General features: G+C 44.5%; 1 protein-coding gene across 10 annotated transcripts in view; it reads right to left on the bottom strand.

Annotated features, from left to right (window-relative positions):
* AHCYL2 (adenosylhomocysteinase like 2) overlaps window positions 1-27,380 on the bottom strand; it is a 228,156-nt gene that overhangs the window by 9,374 nt on the left and 191,402 nt on the right. For all 10 annotated transcript variants that reach the window (XM_002712027.4, XM_008258211.4, XM_008258209.4 and 7 more), the window contains exons 6-12: window positions 27,264-27,358; window positions 23,747-23,853; window positions 21,403-21,519; window positions 17,076-17,139; window positions 16,533-16,621; window positions 14,016-14,086; window positions 9,512-9,606 (exon numbers count right to left, since the gene is read on the bottom strand). In XM_002712027.4, the coding sequence (XP_002712073.3) occupies window positions 9,512-9,606; window positions 14,016-14,086; window positions 16,533-16,621; window positions 17,076-17,139; window positions 21,403-21,519; window positions 23,747-23,853; window positions 27,264-27,358 (638 nt within the window). The remainder of the gene's footprint in view (window positions 1-9,511; window positions 9,607-14,015; window positions 14,087-16,532; window positions 16,622-17,075; window positions 17,140-21,402; window positions 21,520-23,746; window positions 23,854-27,263; window positions 27,359-27,380) is intronic.

The following is a 27,380-nucleotide window of genomic DNA, read 5'->3' as shown; positions in this document are numbered from 1 at the left end:
ACCTGCCCTGGGTTGGTTAGGACTGTTCCGTTTCAGGGAATTTAATCTTAGGCCCAGCCAGGGAGGGATCACTCAGGATGTCATTCCACAACACATACTCTACGCCCACACTGTTGCACAGTAAAAGGTGCTATGGGAAAGACAAAAGAAACCAAAGGCACGGCTTCTGCCTTCAAAAAGCTTGCACTTTAGTTGGAGACACAAAACGACACATAGGTGAGAGGAAGGTACTTACAAAGCAACATGCAGACAAGTGCAAATGAATACAGTGCAAACCGAACACATTAAGTGCTGAAGAGACGCAGAGAAAAAGGAGGATCAGAGCTGAGTGGGATTAGTTAAGTAGGCCAATGTCCTAAACACAGCATGCTGGGCCCAGGGTTCTGCCCTCACAGCCCAAAGTCCCAGGTTCCACCTTCGCAACAACGGTGGTTCACCTAAAGTTAACAGAAGCTTTGTGACCTAAGTGCAAATGTGCGATTGCCTTTAAAGAAATGTTTAATGGTAAAGCTCCCAACAGCTCACCCTCCTTCCATTTCTGTATATTGTACATTCAGAGAACAAGAGAAAAAACGTTAAGTTTATTGACAGCAGCAGTCAAATTAACATTCACTTAAGACAACTTCCTTCCTCCAACAGATGATGCCGGAAATACCAGTGGCTCATTTGATAAAAGCAGGAAGTTCTGCCCAACAGTTTTCAGACAAATAAAGAGAAACACTTTCAGTTATTACAATAATCACACACTGAGTACATATCACATTCTAGACATGGCGGTAAAGGACATGCCTATAGATTAGACTGTGCATTCATTTATGACTGTGAGCTATTTATGGACAGGGTAGTAGCAGTATCTTCATTTTTATATCCCCGAGATCTATCCAACCACAAGAGTGGGGGTGTTCAATTAAAGTTTAAAAATTCATGGTCCCCATCCCCAAGGAAGTATCAATCTAGTGGGAAAGACAGACATGTAATTAAAGTTCAGTGTACTTAGAACTGTACTGATGGTCTGGGCCATTTCTTTATTGTAGTTATACGGGAAACAAAAATTTCCTGAGATGTTAAGTTTCATAAACTGGCTCAATATTTCTTTACAGGGCAATCTGGCAGTAGTTAGCAAAACTGTATACATACCTCAACTCTGAAGAATTAATTTCACATTTAGGGCTCTAGCCTATAGAAACACTTGCTCAATTCAGAAATTTAAGTGTCCACGAATGTCTAACCCAGTGTTCTTTGTAACAATAAACTATGCAAATTAGCAAGGTATGTAAATCAGCAAGGGAATGAGTGGCTAAGTAAATCAGGATAGTTCCATAAACAATATTATATAACTCTAAAGACAAGCAGATTTACTTATATGTGTTAATATGCAAACCATTCATTATTGTTAAATAATAAAAACCAAGTTGCAGAACAATATAGTATAACCTCAATTTTATAAATTTTTTACCTCTTGTTTTAAGCCTATTCACATTATTTGAATTTCTAAACTAATCAAGTATAATTTTAAAATTAGAATTTTAAAAGAGATTTTATAAACAAACACTGTAAATAAAGTTAGAAATAATTTAAGCAAACAGATTATTTTGAGAAGTTAAGGATATACAAAATAAATCTTGGGACTGGCATTGTGGCGTAGCGGGTTAAGCAGCCCCCTGCAACACCAGCATCCCATAGGGGCGCCGGTACTAGTCCCAGCTGCTCCACCTCCAATCTAGCTCCCTGCTAGTGGCCTGGGAAGGCAGTGGAAGATGGCCTGAGTGTTTGGGCCCCTGCTCCCATGTGGGAGAGCCAGATAGAGTTCCAGGCTGCTGGCTTTGGCCTGGCCCAGCTCCAGCTATTGTGGCCATTTGGGGAGTAAACCAGCAGATGAAAGATCTCTCTCTCTGTCTCTCCCTCTCTCTAACTCTGCCTTTCAAATAAATAAATAAATTCTAAAAAACAGATAAATTCTTTGCCTCTATCATCATGGAGGGTAATAGCTTATGAACTCAAAACGTACTCCTTGGTGATGCTAACATTTTTCATTGAGATGATGAGACTTTTTTTTTTTTTTGACAGGCAGAGTGGACAGCGAGAGAGAGAGAGAGAAAGGTCTTCCTTTGCCATTGGTTCACCCTCCAATGGCCGCCGCGGCCGGCGCGCTGCGGACACCGCACCATGCTGATCCGATGGCAGGATCCAGGTGCTTCTCCTGGTCTCCCATGGGGTGCAGGGCCCAAGCACTTGGGCCATCCTCCACTGCACTCCTGGGCCACAGCAGAGAGCTGGCCTGGAAGAGGAGCAACCAGGACAGAATCTGGCGCCCCAACCGGGACTAGAACCCGGTGTGCCAGCGCCGCAGGCGGAGGATTAGCCTAGTGAGCCGCGGCGCCGGCCGAGATGATGAGACTTTAAAAGTATTTCACAGAGCAGGCGCTGTGGTGCAGTGGGTTAACGCCCTGGCCTGAAGCGCTGGCATCCCATATGGGCTCAGTTCAAGACCCCGCTGCTCCATTTCCTGTCCAGCTCTCTGCTGTGGCCTGGGAAAGCAGTAGAAGATGGCCCAAGTTCTTGGGCCCCTGAACCTGCGTGGGAGAACCGGAGAGGTTCCTGACTCCTAGCCTCGGATTGGCGCAGCTCTTGACCGTGGCGGCTAATTGGGGAGTGAACCAGCAGATGGAAGACCTCCCTCTCTCTCTTTCTCTCTGCCTCTCCTCTCTTTGTGTAACTGTGACTTCCAGGTAAAATAAATAAATCTTTAAAAAAAAAGTATTTCACATTTTTCAATGTTTGAGACCCATAATCTTCCAGGGGACAAGCTCCCTTGGTGATTGGGAACAAAGAGCTGATACCATGATAAGGAGAGTCTCCAGTCAGGAAATATTCCTTAGGAAAAAAGATCTAGGGGACTCAGAGAGACTCAGGCAGAGAGAGGGAAAGAAGTCTTCCATTGCTGGTTCACTCCCCAGGTGGCCTCAACAGCCAGAGCTTGGTCGATCCAAAGCTAGGAGCCAGGAGCTTGTTCCAGGTCTCCCATGTGAGTGCAGGGGCCCAAGGATTTGGGCCATCTTCTACTGCTTTCCCAGACCATAGCAGAGAGCTGGATTGGAAGAGGAGTAGCTGGCACTCAAACCGGTGCCCATATGGGATGCCGGCACCGCACGCAGAGGATTAGCCTACTGCACCACAGTGCCAGCCCCCAATAACCTATTAAGGTCTCCAGAGCAGTTATACTCCTTGAGAGAAGGGATTCCTAGCCCGCAGCAGGCACAGCTTTACAAGAATCTCTATTAAAGACATCTGAGGGCCGGCGCTGTGGCCTGGGAAAGCAGCAGAAGACGGCCCAAGTCCTTAGGCCCCTGTACCCACTTGGGAGACCCGGAAGAAGCTCTTGGCTCCTGGCTTCAGATTGGCCCACCTCTGGCTGTTGTGGCCACCTGGGGAGTGAACCAGTGGATGGAAGACCTCTCTCTCTTTCTCTCTGACTCTCTAACTCTGCCTTTCAAATAAATAAATAAATCTTAAAAAAAAAAAAAAAAAAGACATCCAATTGCCTTCACCGTGGATTTACAATCACCAAGCACTCTACCAGGAAAGCAGGTCTGTCTCTGCACACCACCATCCCAATTAGGTGTACACACTGTGGCAAACCAGCCAGTTCTTATGCGTGCCCACATCAGTCTTACGTGATTCTGAACAGCACACGCCAGTTTTCTGAGAGAGAACAACCGTGACTGTAGTCCTGTATAGTGTTGACAGCAAGTCTCAGCTGAATTGTCTTTGGCTGTATAAAAAACTTCCAAAGCATGTGTTCCTGAGGGCTAACCACTCGAACTGTGAAGCCTACAGTCACGCAGGCCTTCTGTGTGAAGCAGGTCTGCTTTCAAGAGAAAGGAAACCCAGACATGGACATGGGCCAAAAAGCAGCTCAGAGCGCGATCCCTGCCACAGGGCCCCTAGACAGTCACAGCCTTCATATTTCTCAGAAAAAAAATGAAACGTTCTAAATGATCGACTCTTGATAAACTGTTCCTTCCCAAAAATTTAGCAGGTAATAGCTTAAGGCTAAGCAAAACTATAAATTCTTGTATTTAAAAAAAAATCCTTAAATGTTTGATTACTAAAAGTATCTGAATAAACACCATCAAGTCAATTCTACACAGTTTTACTGAGTTGATCTTAGGATTTTCTGTTTTCCCCTCTCAGTCTGCATCCAAACCATTTGGCAAGTGCTACCGGTCACAATGTAGCACCTCCTATCATTTCCGCTGCTCACCCATCTCATTCAAGTCCCTGCCTTCCAGGGTCAGAAATGCTGACAGTGTCCTGTTTCCCTTAGCACTCCTCAAGCTCCAGAAGCACCTCTTTTATATAAAAGCCAGAGTCATTTCAAAACATGTAAGTCAGATTTTGTCACTCATCTGTTCAAAACCTTCTTTCATACTCAGAACAAAATCTAAAGTCCTGTCATAGCCCATAAAGCTCCACGTAACCCACTACCTCATCCTTGAACTGCCCCGTGTCCTCACCCCCTTGCCCATCCTGTCCTGTTGCAATGGCTTCAAACACACTAAGCACGTTTCTACTTCTGGGTATTGTACTCTCTGTTTCTCTGAATGGGATGCACAGATAGTTTGCTCCTTAATTCCATTGTATTATCTCTTTAAAGAGACTGTCCTTGACCATTGCAACTCAAACAATATGCCTACTATTTTTCTTCACCAGGAAGCATTAACTGGCAAGAACTATCTACCACTCACTTGTCTCCCACACTAGACTATGAGCTCCATGAAAGCCAGGATGTTGTCATCCTGTTTCTTCAATCGGTTAGTCTTCAGTACAGAGCAAAGCAAGTATTCAGTATAAATTTGCTAAATGGTGAATGAACATTCCTGTTTCAATTACTAGTTGAGTCTGCTATTTCTTTAAGTTTCATTTTACATGCCCTGTGATACTACCTTCAAAGCTAAATAATTTAACTTTTAAAAAAATTTTTTTAAAGATTTATTTATTTTACCTGAAAGTCACAGTTACACAGAGAGAGGAGAGGCAGAGAGAGAGAGACAGATAGACAGACAGAGAGAGATCTTCCATCCACCGGTTCACTCCCCAGATGGCCGCAACAGCCAGAGCTATGCCGATCCAAAGCCAGGAGCCAGGAGCCAGGAGCCAGGAGCCTCTTCCCGGTCTCCCATGTGGGTGCAGGACTTGGGCCATCTTCTACTGCTTTCCCAGGCCATAGCAGAGCTGGATTGGAAGTGGAGCAGCCAGGGCATGAACCGGCACCCACTTTGGATGCCGGCACTGCAGGTGGCAGCCCCACCTGCTACGCCACATCGCTGGCCCCTAACTTTCTTGTTTTTTAAAAATGTATTTATTTATTTGAAAGGCAGGGTTAGAGAGGCAGAACACACAGAGAGAATCTTCCATCCATTGGTTCACTCCCTAAATGGCCTCAATGGTCAGAGCTGGGCTGATCTGGAGCCAGGAACCAGGAGCTTCTTTCAGGTCTCCCACATGGGTGCAGGGGCCCAAGGACTTGGGCCATCCTCTGCTGCTTTCCTAGGCACATTAGCAGGGAGCTGGGATGAAAGTGAAGTAGCTGGGACTTGAAAAGGCACCCATATGAGATGCTGGCACTGCAGGTGGCGGCTTTACCCACTATGCCATGGTGCTGGCCCCAATAATTTAACTTTCTAAAAGCTCTTCTGGGCAGGCATTTGGCCTAGCAGTTAAGATGTCCATATCCCCTATCCACGTACCTGGGCTTGATGCCCAGCTCTGGCTCCTAATTCCAGCTTCCTGCTAATGCAGACCCCGGGACCTAGCAGAAATGGCTCAGGTGATCAAGTCCTTACCACTCACGTGACAGACCTGGAATGTGTTTTTGGCTCTCAGCTTCGGCCTTGCCCAGTCTCAGCCATTGCAGATATTTGGGGTGTCAACCAGCACAAATGGGAGCACTCTTTATTTCTCTCTCAAAAGGAAAGAAGGAAGGAGGGGGAGGGAGTGAGGGAGGGAAAGAAAACCCCTTCTGAGCGCTCCCCTCCCTTCTGGACCATTTAGCTAAAGCATATACCCTCTGCTAGGAACACAAAGATTAGTGAGAGATAGCCCTCAGCTCACGTCAGTGACAAAGCCTGGCAATACCAGGTCTCATCTCAACACCGCAGCCAGGGAGACTTTTTTAAAATAAGTCAGATTGTTATAAACCCTACAATGGCTCCCTGTGTCTCTGAGAATATAAGCGGGAGTCCTTCTGATAGGCTACAGAGTCACGAGGCCCTGTAAGATCTGGCCCCTACCTCTCTGACTTCATCTTCCACTATGCCCTCCCACATGCCCACTCTACTCCACGCACATTGGCCTCACTGCTCCTCAAACACACTTGTACACTCCTGCTGTAGTGTCATGCACCGGCCGTCCTCTCTGCTTGAATGCTTCACACAGCTCATTCCTTCACATCTCATCAAACACCACCATCTTAATAAGGCTCACAGCTTGATCCCTCTATTTAAAATCACACCCCCAAGCTCACTTCCTCTGATCCATGCTCTATTTTTTCTTTTTCCTATAGTACTTCACCTTCCAACATACTATATATTTTTACTTATTTATTATGCTTATTGTCTTCTTATTACTAAAATATCAGCTCCATGAGGGCAGGAATCTTTGCCTGCTTTGTTGACTGGACTCCAAGTATCTGGAAGAGCACCTGGCACATAGCATTCACACACAAAAACACATGTGATTGAAGATAAAGAGTCTTCTGGCCTGCATGCTGAGAGAATTCTTACGTCTGTCTGGGCCACCTTTGAAAGACAGGTCACTGTCACAATTCGAAGTTAAAGTTAATCTACAAGTCAGGAGGTGATAATAATACAATACATGGGGAAACAAAACAGAGACTTTTTTACAGGAGTAAAAAAGCCTCAATTTTGTGCTCCCACTTTATTCTGAATCAACCATATGGCTGACAGTACACTTAACTTCCTGGTTTCCCAAATGAAAAGTAAGAGTAAGGGATGGGCATTTAGCGTAGCAGCTAAGACACCATTTGGGAGCCCACGTCCTGCATCAGAGGGCCTGGGTTCAAGTCCCAGCTTTACTTCTAACTCTATCTTCCTGATGATGTGTGCCCGAGGAAGCAGCAGGTAATGGCTCCAGTAGTGGGGTCCCTGTCACCCATGTGGGAGACCCAGACTGAATTTCTAGCTCCTGATTTTGGCCAAGACCAGTCCTGGCTATTGTGGTCATTTGGGGGAGTAAACCAATAGATGGAAGATCTCTTTAAGTCTATCTGTCCATCTTTCTCTCTCTCTCTTGTCTTTCTGCTTTTCAAATAAATTAATAAAAATTAAAAAGAGTCAGCACTGTGGCATAGCAGGTGAAGCCACTGCCGACAGTGCTGACATCCATATGGGCACCAGTTCAAGTCCCAGCTGCTCCACTTCTGATGCAGCTCACTGCTATGGCCTGGGAAAGCAGTAGAAGATGGCCCAAGTCCTTGGGCCCAACCACATGGGAGACATGGAGGAGGTTCCTGGCTTTGATCAGTCCAATTCTGGCCATTGCAGCCAGCTGGGAAGTGAACCAGTAGATGGAAGACCTCCCTCTCTCTCTCTCTCTCTGTCTCTGCCTCTGCTACTCTGTGACTCTGCCTTTCAAATAAAAAAATCTTTAAAAAATGTAAAAAATTAAGAATAAGAACAATGTCTTATTGGAGTGGTCAAGAGGATGAAATCGGATAAAGTAAAAAAAAAAAAAGGTACATGACTGCATGTGGAGTCATTTTTAATACAGAGCTTTTTGAGGGTCTAGAAGGGAAAAGTCCTTCCCTCTTCCTCTACTTTGAAGATTTTTCTTTTCTTTCTTTTTTTTTTTTTTTTTTTTTTGACAGGCAGAGTGGACAGTGAGAGAGAGAGACAGAGAGAAAGGTCTTCCTTTGCCGTTGGTTCACCCTCCAATGGCCGCCACGGCCAGCACGCTGCGGCTGGCGCACCACGCTGATCCGATGGCAGGAGCCAGGTGCTTCTCCTGGTCTCCCATGGGGTGCAGGGCCCAAGCACTTGGACCATCCTCCACTGCACTCCCTGGCCACAGCAGAGAGCTGGCCTGGGAGAGGGGCATCCGGGACAGAATCCAGCCCCCGACCGGGACTAGAACCCAGTGTGCCGGCGCTGCAAGGTGGAGGATTAGCCTAGTGAGACGCGACGCCGGCCTGAAGATTTTTCATTAAGGTCCAAGGCATTGCAAAAATGTTTCCCTTTAGGCGTCTGCCATTTGGGGGCTCTATAAAGAGTTTAATGCAGGAAAGGACAAATCATGTGCTAGACAATTTTAGAAATGTTACTATCTTTTATCATTTAGCAAAGGGGCAGTATAACACATAAATGAAACCTAAGTGCACATAAGAAAAAAAAAAAAACAATTACCAACTAAAATACTCATTGTGTGTAAAAATACCTTGGTAAGACAGAGTAACGGAGCCATGCCACTCAGACTCTCCACAAATAGACACTCCAAGGTAGATACAGGCTCTGGGAGATTTTTAGTTTTACCAGCCATTTTAATAAATGAAGAGTAGAGCGCAGAATTAAAGAGAGAAGCCATATGAGACAGGTATTACCCACAGGCCCTCAGGATCTCAGCTGACCCTCCCCTGGCGTGCTGAAGCTCACTCAGAGCAGCCTCAGCAGATGAAAGCATACTTGCTTGAGTCAGCTACTCAGGGAAATACAGTTGTGACATAAAAATGCCATAAAAACAGTAAAACCAGAATCACACTGAGAGATACTTTTCTAAGTCTGGAAAGAAAGAAATACCACTTCTATTAACTATTACTTGGGCAACTTATAAGGACCAAGTGCAAGTTTGAATAAGAAAATTTTAGGATGAATATAAAAAAATTAGAGAAGTAAAGTGATAAGTTTTCCAAATTTGAGGAATACATGCTACTGTAAAACAGTACTGAATTGATTGTGACATCTATAGTCCCAATTACTGTGGATTATAAAATATGTTAAGGGGAGTCCTAGCCCAATGGATGAGGGAGAGAAGAGACGACAGTATTTGACAGACACATTCGATCTTAGACAAGATACTCATTCTAGCGCAGATATTTCTCTCCCTGGCCTCATTTCCTTGGAATAACCTATCTTTACGGTAAAATCAAACATCCCTGAAACACTGACTACCATTCTGACTTACGTTTGTTGTATCTGTTTTGTACTTTTGAGTTTACTCACATCTCAGTTCTGAACATAAAGATAAAGTGGCTTACATTATAAGTAGGTATCAAGCCTGGGTGGGAGAAGACAGTTATTTGAATTAAATTGAGATGAAGACGCTTCATAGTATTCTCAGGTATAGGCCCTAAGGTTAGCAAGTGAACGAGAGTGTACAACTCTGCTGGGACTGTTGTGTTTAGGATGGCGAGTGACGCTGCTTACTCTTCTTGGAAAGTTTGTTTCTCGGGAAGGAGAGAAAATAAAACCCCAAATAATGAGTCACTTGATCTTACCACGTCAATCTCTGTGTTGGAATGTCCCATGTTACAAACGATGCAGCTGTTCTTCATACGGTCCAAATGTTCTCTGGTTACCACATTCTTGTTACCTTATAAAAAGAAGAGGGGCAGGTGTTTGGCCATGGCTAGGACATCTGGTATGCAGTGCCTAGGTTCTGTCCCAGCTCTGTTCTTTATTCTAGCTTCCTGCTAATGCACACCCTCAGAGGCAGCAGGTGATAATCCAAGGAGTTGGGTCTCTGGAACCTACATGAGAGACCTAGACATAAGTTCTCTGCTCTCAGCTTCAGCCCTGGCCCAGCCTTGGCCATTGGGGGCATTTCGGGGGTGAACCAGCAGATGAGAGCTCTGTGCCTCTCATCCACATGGGAGATCCGGGGTAGGCTCCTGGCTCCTGGCTTCAGATTGGCGCAGCTCTAGCCGTTCTGGCCATTTGGGGAGTGAACAGCGGATGGAGGACCTCTCTCTCTGTCTCTACCTCTCTCTGTAACTACGTCTTTCAAATAAATAAAATAAATTAAAAAAAAAAAGGGAGAGATAGAGAGAGATCCTCCATCTGCTGATTCACTTCCCAAGGGACTGCAATACCCAGGGTTGGGCCAGGCTGAAACCAGGAGTCAGGAGCTTCTTCCAGGTCTCCCATGTGCATGGCAGGGGCCCAGGCATTTGGACCATCTTCTGCTGCATTCCCAGGCCATTAGCAGGGAGTTAGATCAGAAGTGCTGGATTCACACAGGATGCTGGATTCACAAGTGGCAGCGTCAGCCCTATGAATTACATCATAATAAGGTGATTTTTTTAAAAAAAAGGATGTGAAGCAAGAACAGCTTCTTATGGTCCCTCTTCTCTGCCTCCAGCTCCCTGAGGAGAGGCTACAAATATTATCTTCATTCTGAAATATTTTGATCTTCCCTCTCTGAAATAGGATTATAGGGGCGAGCGTTTGGCCTAGTAGTTGAGCTGCTGGTGGGGATGCCTGCATCCCAGATCAGAGTGCCTGGTTTGAGTCCTGGCTTGACTTCCAATTCCACTTTCCTGTTTTTGCTGACCCTGGGAGGTAGCAGGCGATGGCTCAAGAAGTTGGGTCCTTGTCACCCGAATGGGAGACCTGGATTGAGTTCCTAGCTCCCAGATTTGGTATGGCCCAGCCTCAGCTGTTATAGTCATTTGAGCAGTGAACTACTGGATAGAAACTCTGTCTCTCAAAAATAATTATGGCCTGGGAAAGCAGTAGAAGATGGCCCAAGTGTTTGGGCTCCTGCATCCGTATGGGAGACCCCAAAGAAGCTCCTGGCCTCCTGGCTTCAGATTGGCCCAGCTCTGCCCATTGTGGCCATTTGGGGAATGAAACAACAGACGGAAGATCTTTCTCTCTGCCTCTGCCTCTCAAATAAATAAATAAGTATTTTTAAAAAATCTAGCTCTTGGGCTGGCGCCGCGGCTCACTAGGCTAATCCTCCGCCTAGTGGCGCCGGCACACCGGGGTCTAGTCCCGGTCGGGGCGCCGGATTCTGTCCCGGTTGCCCCTCTTCCAGGCCAGCCCTCTGCTGTGGCCAGGGAGTGCAGTGGAGGATGGCCCAGGTGCTTGGGCCCTGCACCCCATGGGAGACCAGGAAAAGCACCTGGCTCCTGGCTCCTGCCATCGGATCAGCGCGGTGCGCCGGCTGCAGCGCGCCGGCCGCGGCGGCCATTGGAGGGTGAACCAACGGCAAAGGAAGACCTTTCTCTCTGTCTCTCTCTCACTGTCCACTCTGCCTGTCAAAAAAAAAACAAAAAAATCTAGCTCTTTGGGAATAAACATAATAACCTCTCCTCCCTCCCTTTCTTCCTTCCTATTTATTTATTTATTTATTTAGACAGGCAGAGTTTAGACAGTGAGAGAGAGACAGAGAGAAAGATTCTGATTTTTGTTGGTTCACCCCCCAAATGGCTACTACAGCTGGTACACTGCGCCGATCTGAAGCCAGGAGCCATGTGCTTCCTCCTGGTCTCCCATGTGGGTGCAGGGCCCAAGCACTTGGGCCATCTTCCACTGCACTCCCGGGCCACAGCAGAGAGCTGGACTGGAAGAGGAGCAACCGGGACAGAATCCGGCGCCCCAACTGGGACTAGAACCAGGGGTGCCAGTGCCGCAGGTGGAGGATTAGCCTAGTGAGTCGCGGCGCCAGCCTCCTACTTTCTTTAGCTAGGAGAAATTTTGCTCTAGCCTGCGTTAATTATAGTGACTATAGAGAAATATACTTCACTTTTGGAGGTAAGATAAAAACTCAAATGTATAAATATAAGATCTGGCTTCCCAAATAAATTTCTATAAATGAATTTTTATCTTTAGTTATCTCCTAGTAGTTGAGGATGAATGGAGACATAACAGTTGTTAAGGTGGAGAAGTTTTGCTGTAGGATGAACTAATAGCATACTTTTGGGTCACAGCTCTAGAAAGATAGAAAGAATGTAAAAAAGATTAACAAGTTTTTTTTTTTTTTTTTTTTTGGATAGGCAGAGTGGACAGTGAGAGAGAGAGAGACAGAGAGAAAGGTCTTCCTTTGCCGTTGGTTCACCCTCCAATGGCCGCCGTGGCCGGCGCGCTGCGGCCGGTGCACCACGCTGATCCGATGGCAGGAGCCAGGTACTTATCCTGGTCTTCCATGGGGTGCAGGGCCCAAGGACTTGGGCCATCCTCCACTGCACTCCCTGGCCACAGCAGAGAGCTGGCCTGGAAGAGGGGCAACCGGGACAGAATCCGGCCCCCGATCGGGACTAGAACCTGGTGTGCCGGCGCCGCAAGGCGGAGGATTAGCCTAGTGAATCGCGGCGTTGGCCAAGTCTTATTTTTTAAAGATTTGTTTATTCTGTCCCCACAAGGGTCCAGAGACCCCCTCCATTTCCTCTCTATAAAATCCTCTTATTACCTGGTTAATGCCACTCTTAGGATCATTGGTTACTATTCTCACCCTGTCTTCTATACTACAGTGTCTAAGTGTTTACAGCAGGTGATAATGGAACAAACGAAGGCCTTCAGCAACCAGGCAGTCAACCAAATGCTGCTACAGGGATATACTCGGCTCCCCACCCAGGAGACAGCGGCCTGAGACATCGCCCCATGCCAGTGAAGAGTACATCATCGCCCCATGTCAGCAGGAAGTAGCTTTAAAGACAGATCATCGTCCCTCTACCCCTCTTGGACTTTTGGGACTAATGTAATCCCATACAAATCCTGCTTTATAAAAAACAAAAGGGGGGAATGTTAGGAAACTGGCACAGTTGTAGCCAGGTGGCCGCATGGCCCAGATACCTGAGCCAGGCTCCACCCCCATCCTAATAGGATTCGCTGCTCCTGCTTCCCTGCCCGCCCTCAGGCAAAGTTTTAAAAGGGCCTGTTCCTGCACAGGTGCTCTCTCTCGGTCCTTCCCTCCTGCGCTCTCTTGGCCTCTCTTGGCTTCTCTCCTCTCTCTTCTCCCTCCTCTGTCTCTCTCTCTTACAGTCTCCTTCTCTCTTTTTCCTTCGCCGCCCCTTCACTCTGGTCTGTAGGGTGTTCCCCAATAAACCCTTTCCCTTACTCTGGTGTCCGGTGTGCTTTGTGACAGCTAACATGATCCCCTCATAATGATGGGGAAAGGTTTTGCTTGTGTCTTTCCAGGGATCACTCTGCAGCCTGTGTGGATATCAGCGTGAAATGCCAAACCCTGCGCCCAGTCTCTGAAAGCTGACCCTCTGACAAGCCAACTTCAGCGCCTTTCTCTGAACAAGCCATTCATAGAAAGATCCTCTTCAGATCAGCTACAGCTTAAATGGAAGGGACCCTACCGGGTGCTACTGAATGTGACTACCTCAGTAAAATTAGGATTAAACGTCTACCTCTCAAGTCCTCACAGGTGTACTCAAAAGACATGCCTGATTATTCCCATAAGCCAGAGATCTTCAGCAAAAAGAGAAGTAAAGCCTTTGCTTTCCTCACATCAAGAGTGCTGCGCCTGAAGGCAGGCAGGGTGTACCTGCCTCTTTTGATTCTCTCTGTTGTTAATAATAAAACTCCTAATGTGTTCTTCTAAAAAAAAAAAAGATTTATTTATTTCTTTGACAGGCAGAGAGAGAGAGAGAGAGAGAGAGAGAGAGAATCATCCATCTGCTGGTTCACTTCGTAAATGCTGCAATTGCTGGGGTGGGTCCAGGACAAAGCCAGGAGTCTGGAATTCCTTCTGGATCTCCCAGTGTGTGGCAGGGCTCAAGTCTTCAGGCCATCCTCTTTGTTGCTTTCCCAGTTAAGACAAAAGGGAACTGGATAGAAAGCAGAGCAGCTGGGACTCAAACCTGTACTCTGATACAGGACTGCCCGTGGCAGCTAAACCTGCTGTGCCACAATGCTGGCACCCACTAGTTTTATAGACTCCCATCTCTTTGGCTTTTGGAGTCTGGTTTTGTTATTACATTTCTAAACATCTTTCACTTGCTCTATACAAGTATTCCCAAGTGCTAGTTGTCTTAAAATGTCACATCTTACCTGTACAGGTAATAACAATGTCCACTTGTCGGATGACCTCGTTTAATTTCACCAGTCGAAATCCATCCATACTGTAGAGACAAGGCATAATCAGTCAATCTAAACAGACAGCAGGGGAACATTCTGGAACCTACACTGTACTGTGTTGGGGCAGCTGATCCAAACCACCTCCTTGGACTATACAAGACAGAAATAGGTTCCTTCTCATTGCTGGAACTTATTTCTTCCTGATAATAGTGGGCCAGGGGTTACCATGAGATTCACCAATGAAGTTTCTAGAAAGTGCCACTTTGCCACTGATGCTATTATCCCATTGAAACTGCTCTCTCCAAGATCAATGATTTTCTGAATGCCAAAAAAAAATATTTCTTAGGCTCTTTTATTACTAATTTCTACTGCTACATTAAATATTATCTGTCTTATCATGGAGTCCAAGACGCCATGATACTTTCTTTTCTCGGTTTCCCTACTACTTTTTTGATTATCTCTTTTCATCAGCCAGCCTTTAAATACTGGTATTCCATAGGGTTCTGCCCTTGACTCTTCTCTATTCTTTTGGTACTCATGCTTTCCCAAATGACCATCTTTATATCTTTACTTTAGATATCTCTGAAGCTTCATAGCCAAGGATCAGATTATCTACCAGATAGCTCTCATGAATGTTCCACTTACTATGTTTGAAAATAAACTCATAACCCCATCTATTTCCTCTATATCTTCTACTTCAATAGCATCATGGTTTACCCAACTTTATGAGCTAAATAAACTAGAATATCCTTGTCTACTGCCTTTCCCTAATTGAAGCTGTCACCAAATCTGGTTGACATATTTTCCTTGATTCCTTACAAGGTCCTTTAGTCTGATCCTTCCTCTCCATCCATGGTGGCCTAGCTGAAGTTCAGGCTGTAATACTTCTTGCCTACATTACTACAGTGGCCCTTGGCACAGTCTCATTGCCTCTAGACTTAACATCTCTCAAAATCATTTTGCAGAGTGATTTCTCTAAATGTAACTTGGATCATGTCACATCTTGTTAAAAATACTCCAGTGAGACTGCCTGTTTTCAGGACTAGACTTAAATACCTACACTGACATATGACTTTACTGACATAATGATTTTTATGGTTCCTACCTTCAGATATTGCCATTTTCTCAAATTTATCCTAACTGCCAGTTACATTAAAATATGTCCGTCTTCTTCAATATTCTGTGCTGTCTCCTTCGTTGGAGACTTTCACATGTTCCCTATACCTGGAATATCCTTCCAAGCTAAGAAAACACTTATATAAGTTTCAGGACTCAGCTCTACTGACGTCTCTCTCTTCCCTGCCCCCTAACTACAAAAGCAGGTGCTATTTACCCCTACAGCAGCACTTACTGCACTGCACCGTGGTTATCTGTCCATGTGCTTCTCAGAGTAGAACCTGGTCTCATTCATCTACTCATCTTATTCATGCTTAGCACATAGTTCGGTACCGAATACGGAGTAAGTGACGGGTCCACTTCTAAGATAAATTGAATGGTACTGTTATCAGTATTAAAGCACATTCAGGTTTCTATAATGAACCCCGAGAGTACTAGAAGGGTCATGGTTCCCCTCCTGTGCTGGAGCCCTGAGTCAGAGAAAGCAAGCAACTCCACTGGGGAAGTCTGTGCACTGAAGGCTAGGATGTACCAGGAGCGGTAGAGCAGGGGGAAGTGGAAACAGGAAAGCTTTATGTCATGCCTCATTCTATCCTGGGGACCCTCTTCCAGAAGGGGTAATCATAGAGACAGGGTGGTGTATCCAGGCTACTTGGACTCTGCATTAGTTTCCAAGGACAGTGGTATTTCCCATCATGCTGAGCGTGGCAAGAGGCAATGTTAATAATAGCTACTGTTCAGTGAGCATCTATTATGGGACAGCAGATGTCTATCTTATATAATTTTGTATTTATTCTTTAATACATAATGATTTTATTGAACAAACATAAGCTTATCAAGTAGGTATGATTATCCACATTTTACAGGTGAGAAAGCACCTATGTTTTTTACCTTTTAACTTTGGAATCATTTTAATCTTAAGAATTATACAAACAGTACAAATAATTTCCATAAATCCTTCACTCAGAGTTAGCAGATTTTATTCCTAATTTGGATTCGGGCTACGCATTTTGGAGAGGAATACCACAGAAGCATGCTTTTCAGTGTATCACAACAGCCAAGTGTCTCCACACTAGCCTATTTCTTTCTTGACCGTAGTTTTGAAAGGGACAAAGATTACATACTATGAAGGCAAGGAGCTAATTATTCTCTGGCTCAACGTATCCGCTGTTATTTCCACACGAATCCTAAATTTTAGCTTCTCTGGTGCTCTCTGTCTTCTCAGAGCAGAGTCCCTTGACCTTTGAAAGATGGAGTGTGAAGTTATGGCAGCCTTTCTGAAGATCTAGGCCCTCTGAGGTAAGATGTGGCATTAACCAGGTCATTCTTTGGCGGCAGCTCCAAGACAGCATGTGAGACTCGGGGTTTGCTTACCAGGCCTGCAGGGCACAGATGGGGTCTATCTCAGTCACGTACACAATGGAGCCCATGGCTTTCAGGGCAGCACAGCACCCCTTCCCTACCTGAGGAGGGGGAGAGAACCACATGGTAAGGAAAGTCAATAGGGACACAGTTTCTTAGTTTCTGGGAAAGTGCACTCTGCTTTTTCAACCCCTGAAAGGAATGTCATTTAATAGATTCATGACTGGAAAAAAACAAATAAATGAATGCATCCCTGGCCTTTCTTAGCACAGTCATGTGCATAACAACACCCACATTCACGATTTATATTCAAAACACAAGCTAAAAGAACATCACAAACAGTGGTACTGGAACAAGTCAGAAAATCAACCTAAGGAAAAATGGTAAACACGCAAAGGGAAAAAGAAATACTACAGTTTAACCAGAAGGCCTCTACATGTTATTTTTTCCCACCTAAAGGTAAACAAATGTACTTATGGCTAAGCAAATGAAAAACTCTAGAATATTCCAGCAAAATAAACTTCAAAGCCTAATAACTGAAAGGTTAAACTTTACCTCTCCATATCCACAGACCACCACTTGCTTTCCACCAAACATCATGTCTGTTGTCCTTTTAAGCCTATGAGGAGAAAAAATGTAAATCAGAAAAATCATCTCATTTTTCCCTTGAGGCTTCAATTTGGTCTCTTTGTTTTCATGGGTTTGTTTGTTTAGTTTTTAGTTTTAAAGAAAGCTTGGTTTCTATCCTGGAGAAGTTATTTAATGATCAAAAAGGAAGGTTGAATGAAATATATAAGAGGGGCAGGTGTCATGGCATAGCAGGTTAATGCCACTTGGGAAACGTGCATTCCGTATCAGAGAACTGATTGCAGTCCTGGCTGCGCTGATTTGGATCTAGCTCCTGCTAATGTGCCTGGGACAGAACATGACAACTCAAGTTCTTGTGTCCCTGCCATCCATGTGGTAGACGCAGATGGAGTTCTAGGTTCCTGGCTTTGATCTGCCCCAGCCCTGGCTGTTGTGGCCATTGGGGAAGTGAGCTACAAGATGGAAGGTCATTCTCTCCCTCTGTCACTCTTTCAATTAAATAAATAAATAATTTTCTCATTCCATGCCATTTAATCAACTCTATATATGAAAGTAATTTTTTTCTTTTCCCCTTTTCTTGGGAGTGGTTCAGAAGGGAAGAAGTAGATAACACAGTAAATACCAAACATAAAAGCAATTTATATTCATCATATAACATTTGGAAATAAAAGAAAAGATACAGTGAAGGAAAGATGTAATTTTAATTTAGGGAGTGGTAGTGATTTTAATTTAGGGAGTGGTAAACATGCTAGCTTACTGGTAATAGTATCTACCAGCTCATCGTAGAAGACGATAGTGATTAGTGACTAACACATTCAGTGGTGTCACACTGGCCACCGGGTCCCACGGCGACGCACCAGGAGCCCGAGGAGCAATTCTGCACAGGGCGGCTTTGATGCTGGCACTGACAACCCAAGAGCGAGTTTGTTGGGCTTGGTTCCTTCTCAGACATATTCTGCCTCTTTGTGCCTGGATCTCTGGGAAGCTGATCTTCACAGTTCCCAAGGTTTCATGAAAGAACCTGCAGGAACACTTACTGGCGTCTCTTCAGATGCAATCAGTCTCCCTTCTCTAGAAATTCCTAGCAAGGCAAGAGACTTTTCAACTAAAATCCAGTCCATCCTGAGAGAGATGGTTCCCACAAATATTTGTGGGTATTGCTACTCACTTTCCATCTGCTCACCTCACCTGTTAAAAAGATTCTATAAACGTCCTAAAGGCAAAGCAGGTATCAAGCCTTTTTAATGATTTGGCCACTTTACCAATAGGAACTAATATAACTGCATGTATCTCTGTAACTCTTGTTAAACATAATTAAGGGCAGACACAATTGTTGATTGAAAAGATGAAGTTTGGCTGGGCTTGGCAGAAGGGTCCTGGAATGGCTGACGGAGCAAGGAGAATCCAGAGAACCCATTCCTAAACCTCTTCTGCTTTGACTGCCCTCACGTCTCTTCCCGAGGAAGGAATTCTCTGTGGCTACGCACGTCTGTGCCGTAGAAAGGAAAGTTTAACACTCCTACCCTGCACACTGATAGCTAGGCTGACCGGCCTGAACGGATTCCAATGAGGCAGTGATTTCCCTGCGATCACAGGGACCCAAATGTGTCTCAGTGTCCAAGGATAAAGGTTAGGGAAGATCTCGGCCAACGAAGGACATTTGGGCAACAGGGATTGTAAGTTCTCTGGGAGTATGTAACAGTCCTGTCTAGTCTCTTAATTCTTCCAGCCACAGGGCCCTCGAGAAGAGCTTCTGAATACTATCTATTTTATGATCTGAAAAGTGTATCTCTGCTCCTTTGAGATTACTGGAATATGCCTAGTGGTGGATGAGTAAATATTTTTAATGAAACATACCCAGATTACCATTGATTTGAAAAGATCAAAGTATTCATCCCAATAACCCTTACATGTGGACAGAACTAGAGACTGTCTTCAACGGAATGAAAATTTACTGTGACATAGTTTGTATGATAAATTATTATTGACTCTACAGCAGTAATAACTAACAGTTGTTAGAATTTGCATTGAACGTGCCCAAATCAAAAGGATTTCACAGCAAAAAGCTTTTCCTAAGATCTAACTCAACTCTGGAACTTACCAACAGAGTTCTGGAAAGAAGGCAAGGAACTAACACTGAGCAACTTACCTAATTTTCTTTTTGTAAATTTATTTCTTTATTTTAATTTTTCTTCTATTTTTCTTAAAAAAGGTCTTTTTTCTTTTCTTTTTTCCTTTTCTTTGTTTCTTTTTTTTTTTTCTTTTTTTTTTTTTTTTGACAGAGTGGACAGTGAGAGAGAGAGAGAGACAGAGAGAAAGGTCTTCCTTTTGCCATTGGTTCACCCTCCAATGGCCGCCGCGGCCGGCGCACCGCGCTGATCCAATAGCAGGAGCCAGGTGCTTCTCCTGGTCTCCCATGGAGTGCAGGGCCCAAGTACTTGGGCCATCCTCCACTGCACTCCCTGGCCACAGCAGAGAGCTGGCGTGGAAGAGGGGCAACCGGGACAGAATCCGGCGCCCCGACCGGGCCTAGAACCCGGTGTGCCGGTGCCGCTAGGTGGAGGATTAGCCTAGTGAGCCGCGGCGCCGGCCTCCTTCTGTTTCTAACACAAATGGTATCACCACCCAGTCTACTGCCTAAGGTTCAGGATGGTTAGCAATGTGGTCCACAGGCCCTTTCTTCACTTTTCTATATTTTATTCATTTATTTTTATTTACTGGAAAGGCAGAGAGACAGAGAGACACACAGAAATTTCAAAAGATCTTCCATCTGCTGTTTCACTGCCCAAGTGTCAACAACAGCAAGGGCTGAGCCAGGCAGAAGCCAGGAACCGGAACCCCATCCAGGTCTCCCACGTGAGTGGCAGGGACCCAGGTACTTGAGTCATCACCTGCCACCTCCCAGGATGTGCACTGGCAGGAAGCTGGACTGGAAGCAGAGGTGGGACTCAAACTCAGGCATTCTGATATGTGATGTGGGCATCCCAAGTGCAGTCTTAACTGCTATGCTACAACACCAGCTCCTCCCCTCCTTTAAAGATTTATTTATTTATTTGAAAGTCAGACTTACACAGAAAAAGTGAGAGATAGAGACAGAGAGACAGAGAGAGAGAGAAGAGAAAGACAGAGAGACAGAGGGAAAATTTCCATCTGCTGGTTAACTCCTCAAATGGCCACAATGGCCTGGGGTTGGGCTAGGCAAAAGCTAGGAGCCAGGAGCTTCTTCCAGGTCTCCAATGTAGGGTTCAGGAGACCAAGCAATTGGACCATCTTCTACTACTTTCCCAGACACATCAGCAGGGAGCTGGATCAGAGGTGGAGCAGCCAGGACTCAAACCAGTGCCCATATGGGATACCAGTGTCGTAAGTGGCAGTTTTGTTAACTATGCCACAATGCCAGCCCCTAGTCTCCCTTTTCAACTTTTCCGTTAAACAAACTTAATGGTTTCATTTGAAAATTTGTAAAGTCTTCCTAGTAAGAATGAAGGAATGTCAGACCACTTGTGTGGAAACAGAAACTGGGTACTGGGAGAACACAGTATAGATTTTCTTAGACTTGAAAATCTCGAAATGTCTCTGGGAACTTACTGTTTACCACAAGTTTTTACGTGGCCAGAGAATGATCTGATAGTGACAGCCCAACATATGACCTGGAATAGGATCACCAGGAACTTTTTCCAAACCATCAAAGATACTTAACTTGTTTACACTATCTTTAGTTAATGACTCACAGGCCTGGTCGAGTCACAAAGAAAGAACTCTGCTCACCAATAGTGAAATGGATTTTCTTATAAGACTCACAGCAGTAATAGCTCTGGGTTATAAAGATCAGGGTGACAGGGGCTTGGTGCAGTGGTTAAGACACTGCCTGAGACACCTGCATCCCATGCGGTTCCTGGGACTGAGTCCCACTTCTGCTTCTGATTCCAGCTTCCTGCTGGTCTGCACCCTGGGCAGCAGCAGCAGATGATGGTTTAATGTGCTTAAGTCCCTACAGCCCTGTGGGAGACGTGCAAGAGGCTCTAGTTCCTGGTTTCAGCCCGGCCCAGCCTTGGCTATTGCAGGCACTGGGGTAGTGAACTAGCAGATGAAAACAATCCATCAATTTCTCTCACTCTTGTCTGCTGTTCAAGTAAGTAAACAATTTAAAAATAAAATAAAATATTGGATGTAATGTAGTGATATATCCAGAGGTGCTACACAAATCATTTCCAGAAATTACCAAAACCAAATAATATAAAATTAGAATCTCAACTCAATAATTCAAGTTCATCTCAAAGATAATAAACATTACCCATCAAGAATCGATTCACGGCAACAGTAGAGGTTGTCAAATTTCTGTTTGGTGACTGAGTCATTGACATTCATGGCTGGAACACACAGCTTCCCCGCTTTGGACAGTTGGTACAGCCTGAGGATGAGGGAAAGTCAACATAAAATAATGAGACTCAATAATCTACCACTGATTTCAAATCAAATCCAGGAAACGCTGATTGGGCATGTTGAGAGCATAATACAAGAGTAGTTTTCCTCCTATTAGGTGGATATTGAGACATAAAGACTATCTTCCTAGAGCTTGTATACAAGATGTCCTCCCCCCCCCCCATGAATTTTGATTGAGATCTTTATTGAAAAGCTGTATACAAGCTCTAGGAAGATAGGATGTCACTTGAGACATCAGCATCCCAGATTGCATGGAGAGCCTGGGTTCGAGTCCCAGCTCTGTTTCTGATTCCAGCTTCCTGCTAACAAATGTCCTATGAGGCAGTAGGTAATGGCCCAAGTGCTTGGGTCCCCACCACTCATGTGGAGGCCTAGGTGGAGTTTCTGGCTGCTGGCTTCCATTCAGCTCAGCCAGCATACGGGGAGTGAACCAGAGAATCGAAGATCTTTTTCGGTCTGTCTCTGTTAGCTCCCTGCCTTTCAAATAAAATTAAAATAAGTAATAAGCAAAAGTCTTGTAGGGAAAATTCTTGACCCTCCTCTAAATTTTATGGCTCTAAATATAAAATGTTAAACAGCATATTAAATTTATTCCCTTTTTCAATTACAAAAAGAGTAACTTTAAATATTATCTTAAAAATCATTCATAATTCCACTATTCTAACATAATAATTTTAACTTTCAAATAGTCTCAAATTTATACCTCAATATACATATGTAAATATATATATTTAAACTTAGTCAAAGATCAGAATTGTGTGTTTGGAGCCAGTGTTGTGGCTCAGTGTGTTATGCCACTACCTTCAATGCTGGTACCCTATACGGATGCCAGTTTGAGTCCCAGCTACTCCACTTGTGATCCAGTGCCCTGCTAATGCACCTGGGAGAGCTGCAGATGGGCCAAGTGCTTGGATCCCTGCCACCCTTGTGGGAGACCTGAATGGAGTTCCAGACTAGTGGCTTTGGCCTGGCCCAGACCCAACCACTGTGGCCATTTTGGGGGAGAGAAACAGCATATGGATGATATTTCTCTCTCTCTCTCCCTCTTTTACTCTGCCTTTCAAATAAATAAAAAATCTTTAGGAAAAAAGATTTTATGGGGCTGGCACTGTGGCATAGCAGGTAAAGCCACTGCCTGCAGTGCCGGCATCCCATATAGGCACTGGTTCGAGTCCCGGCTGCTCCACTTCCTATCCAGCTCTCTGTTGTGGCCTGGCAAAACAGAACACAGTCCAAATCCTTGGGCCCTTGAACCCGTGTGGGAGACCCAGACGAAGCTCTTGGCTTCTGGCTTCAGATCGGCATAGCTCTGACTGTTGCAGCCAACTGGGGAGTGAACCAGCGGATGGGAGACCTCTCTCTCTCTCTCTCTCTCTCTCTCTCTCTCTTTCTCTCCCTCTCTCTCTCCCTCTCTCTCTCTCTGCCTCTCCTTATCTCTCTGTGTAACTCTGACTTTCAAGTAAAATAAAAAAAATCTCTAAAAAAAAGAATAAGATTTTATGTGTTTTATTCAAAATTCATCATTTTTTTGAGTTTGAAGCATACTACAAGCCACAGTTTTGTATACACAAAAAGATCACAGTACACTGAAACACTGATGGGACTTATTCCCTCCAACTTTATTTAATACTTGCAGTTCTTATTTCTTTTTAACTGAGACTCAAACCGATATGGGATATTAGCATTGCAGATGGTGGCTTAATCTGCTACACTACAACACTGGCCGGCACTTGAGTTCCTTAGGAGTGAATAACAACAAACAGAAGTGACTCCAGCTTTCCTCAGGGAATTATTATTCGAGAAACAGAATCCCAAGTCCTCGCTCTATGTAAGAATGCAGCTCTCTGAGGGGCACAGCTGTTGTCTGTTTTGTATACTGCTAGAGTCCAGCACACAGGACAGTTCCTGGCTCATTGGAGAAGTTTTGTCCAACATTTGCTGGACAAAGAAATTCGTCCAAAAGAATAAGCAGTCATTGTTTCACAAGGACTAGAAAGGATGAGGATCCCACTGGCTCCCCCACTCGTCCCCCCTTTACTATTTTAGATTTATTATTGGTGTTATTAATTTAAAAACAAGTGTGCAGGCTCAGATATTGTCACCTTATAGCAGGTTCTGATTTTTACTATACTGTGTTCTACACGTTTGTGATCACAAGATTGCATGAAGCCAAGTATGGCCATGTCAAACCTTACCTGTGGACTCCAGTAACACTCTCCTCGACTATGCCCTTGATTTTCTTAAACATGTTCGGATACTTTTTATAAATCCAGTGAGTAAGATCCCCGCCATCATCCAAGATCTGGAACAGTAAGCATCAATAATGTCACTCATTTTGTGACAGTCCAAGGCTTCAGTGCTTCTCTGGGTTTTATATCCCAATTTCTAAAGATCAACTTTCAGATATCTCAAATCTCCTATATGGTTAAACAAAACTACTTAAAACGAGTGCTAATGCAATACTCTGCCAAATAGTCAGTATACTAACATAAATGACAATGAGGGGTGAAAAGTCAAAGTTAATTCCCACACTTAAATGATCTTTACACATGACATACTACCATGAGGCTGCTTCAGAAAGTTCACAGAAAAATGAAATTAAAAGTTATATTTAGGGGCTGGCATTGTGGTGTAGCCGGTCAAGCTGCCACCTGCAATGCTGACATCCCATAAGGACACTGGTTGAAGTTCCAGTTGTTCCACTTCTAATCCAGCTCCCTGCCTGGGAAAGCAGTGGGAGATGGCCCAAGTGATTGGGCCCCTGCACTCACATGGGAGAAGCTGGAAGAAGCTTCTGGCTTCAGCTTGGCCCAGCCCTGGCTGTTGCAGCCATGTAGGTTGTGAACCAGTAGGTAGAAGATCTCTCTCTCCCTAACTCACTTTGTAACTCTTCCTTTCAAATAAATAAATAAATCTTTAATAAAAAGGAGTTAAGTTTACTTTGGTGCAAAAAAGAAAACTGAAACATATGCATAGTTTTTCCTAATACACATTTCATTAACTTTCTGAAGGCCATGCATGTGCGTGGGTTTCAAGATTTTTTTCCACTGGGACTGCATTGTGGTGCAGTAGGTTAAGTGGCTACCTGCAGCACCAGGCCTGTTAGAGTCCCCGCTGCCCCACTTCCAATCCAGCTCCCTGTTAATGGCCTGGGAAAGCAACAGAAGATAGCCCCTGCACCCACGTGGGAGACCCAGAAGAAGATCCTGGTTCTTGGTTTCAGCCTGGCCCTGCCCAGGCTGTTGTGGCCACAGTGGGAGTGAACCAGTGGATGGAAGATCTCGCTCTCTCTCTCTCACTGTCTCTCTCTCCCTCTCTCTGAAACTCTGCCTTTCCAATAAAAAATAAATCCTCAAAAAACATTTTTCCACCAAAACAAACATTTTTAAATTCCATTTTCCATGAACTTAAGGGAAGTACCTTCATAGATCAAAATACACAGTAATGCAATGAGGTTTGTTAGAGACTGATAGCTTAAGTGGTTGTCTAGACCACTAGTTTAGAAAGCCTGAGCTTGATACTACAGATTTCTACTGGTTAAATTTGGGAATTTAAATATATTAGGTCAGGTTTAAACAAAAGGACAGATAATTAATTTCCTTCTCAGAACAATGGCTTATAAAATTGTATTCATTAATCCTTTACCCCTCCCGAACCACAGGCACTCTCTCACCCAAGCACTGTAGGGTTTGCCCAATACAACCTCACACCCTCCACAAACCAAATTAAAAATAACCAGGGAACCGTGCAGCATGTAGGTGTGCAAGTCTGAACAGCTCATCACTATTTCAGGTTGGGATTAAGGATAAACACGACGCCGTGCCCACTGGGGCTTTCATCAGCAGGGAAAGTTTCTGAATTATAAATAAGCTTGAGACCAGCTTCCAATACTCTCAGGCAGTAAGCTGTGCACTGCAGCCTTTCACTGGCCGTCAGAAGTGTCCAGCAGGCAGGACTTTCCAGACTGTTAGACCCATCTTCTCGGAAAATTCCCATGAAAATGACTTGCCCTGTCCTGGCATGTCCCCTTTTGCAATCCCATCAATTATCAACTCTACTAAAAATGCCAAAAATGCCATCTTGGATCCTAGGGTACACAAAATCCTCAACCTCATGTCTACCACCTGACTTTTTTTTTTTTTTTTTTTTTTTTTGCTTCTGTTCCTGCTGTCATCTATTTTATCTGACTCAATCAAATCTTGAGAGCAAGGACCCATGGTAGACTTCATTAAAACTCTTACAGCACAAATCTCAAGAGCATATGCAATGAGAAAGTGAAAGACTCAGAATCAGAGTTTCTCTGTCCCTCACTGCACATATAGAATCCTTCACGGAACCCTCCCTTGCAGCCTCTGATCCTTAGCCACAAAAAAGATCAAACAATTGGAAACTGTGTTGTCAGTCTCACTGTCTGACCATTTTTTCCTTGTAACAAAGATACTTGATTATAGGCAAGCAACTGCTATACCTAGTATTTAATGACAGTAGTCTGTCATTCTCACCATGCAGTTCTACTGCAGGAAGTTTTTGTCATCAGGGAATCTTCCTGAGGTTAGCAGGTAAGGAAAAGTACTAGATCGCAACAGGATTCAAAGAGGAATGCATCTATTTTCTGGGGCGACAACTGTTTTTTTTTTTTGTTTTTTTTTGTTTTTTTTTCACTTGTCTTATTCTTCTCATTAGCCTTTCCAGCAGTTTGTGATGGCTCCATGGTTTGCAAAAGCTCTCGGTACAACCCCATGGCCTCCCTGTGTTCATGACTATAAATTAACATTTTCTTCCCAAGAAAATCCCCCTCCTGCAGCATATCTTCTTTAGAGTCTGTCAGTTATACTTCTTCCTGTCACTGTTAAAGCACTGTAATGAGCTGACTCATCTTGGAGCCACTGTCATCACCCACCCCCCCCCCCCCCACTGGGATAGGAAGGTTTTAACCCAGCTTCCTCAATCCCGCACTTGGCGCTGTGTGACCCGGATCCCAGAATGCAGAAGGAGGTTGCTTCTCTGCCATGGCCCAGGCTAGGCCTGCTCTGCAGTCTTTAACAGCCAGCGACAGAGCTTCCACGATTCTTTTTCCAGCTGATTCCATAATTTGTCTCCTCTTATTACCGTGCAGAAATCTTTGCAAAGTAGGAGTGCCACACACGTTGTGTAGTTTTACGCCTGTCTGAAAATCTAATATGCTACCATATCAGCCTTCAAGACTGCTCATTTTAAAAAGAAAACAAAAGATAAAAATTATGCAAAAACAGAAAACCCAAAACATTGCTCATGTTTTTTAACGTGGCAAATAAATAAAGAGAAGAAATATGAATGTAGAACTTCCTTAGGATTACTATAAATTCAGGAAATTGATTTTAGAGAGAACTGGTTTTTGTTTGGGCTTTTGCCTGTTGGTGTGTGTGTGTGTGTGTGTATGTGTGTGTAAATTTGGCTGTTGTTGGGAGGGGTGAATTTTGAGCAGCGTTTTAATGAATATGAATGCTTTCAACGTCAGCATCAGCAGTTAAGACAATATGAGGTTATAAGAGGTTCACAAATCTTGGGGTAGCCGAAGCACAAGCATCCAGGTTTGCTGGAAACCCAGGTATAACAAATATAAATGGAGCCATTTTCCTTCCTTCATGTTGGGAAACACTCTCCTAGGCCGTATCCGCTTCCCACGGTGACCCCTGGCCCCTTCAGAGCTGGGTTAGCAGAAACGTGACCCACCATGTTTGGCTGCCAGCCCTCCACATTCACACATCTATCAATGCACCACCAAAAGTCATCTTCTGACTCTCCTTTCCAGGCAAAGACAGGAAATCCTAAGAAACAAAAATACAGAGA

This window comes from Oryctolagus cuniculus, chromosome 3 (genome assembly GCF_964237555.1).
Source record: "Oryctolagus cuniculus chromosome 3, mOryCun1.1, whole genome shotgun sequence".
NCBI classification, from domain to species: domain Eukaryota; kingdom Metazoa; phylum Chordata; class Mammalia; order Lagomorpha; family Leporidae; genus Oryctolagus; species Oryctolagus cuniculus.
The sequence above is the reverse complement of the archived record's forward strand: the minus strand, read 5'-3'. Positions and strand labels throughout refer to the sequence as shown.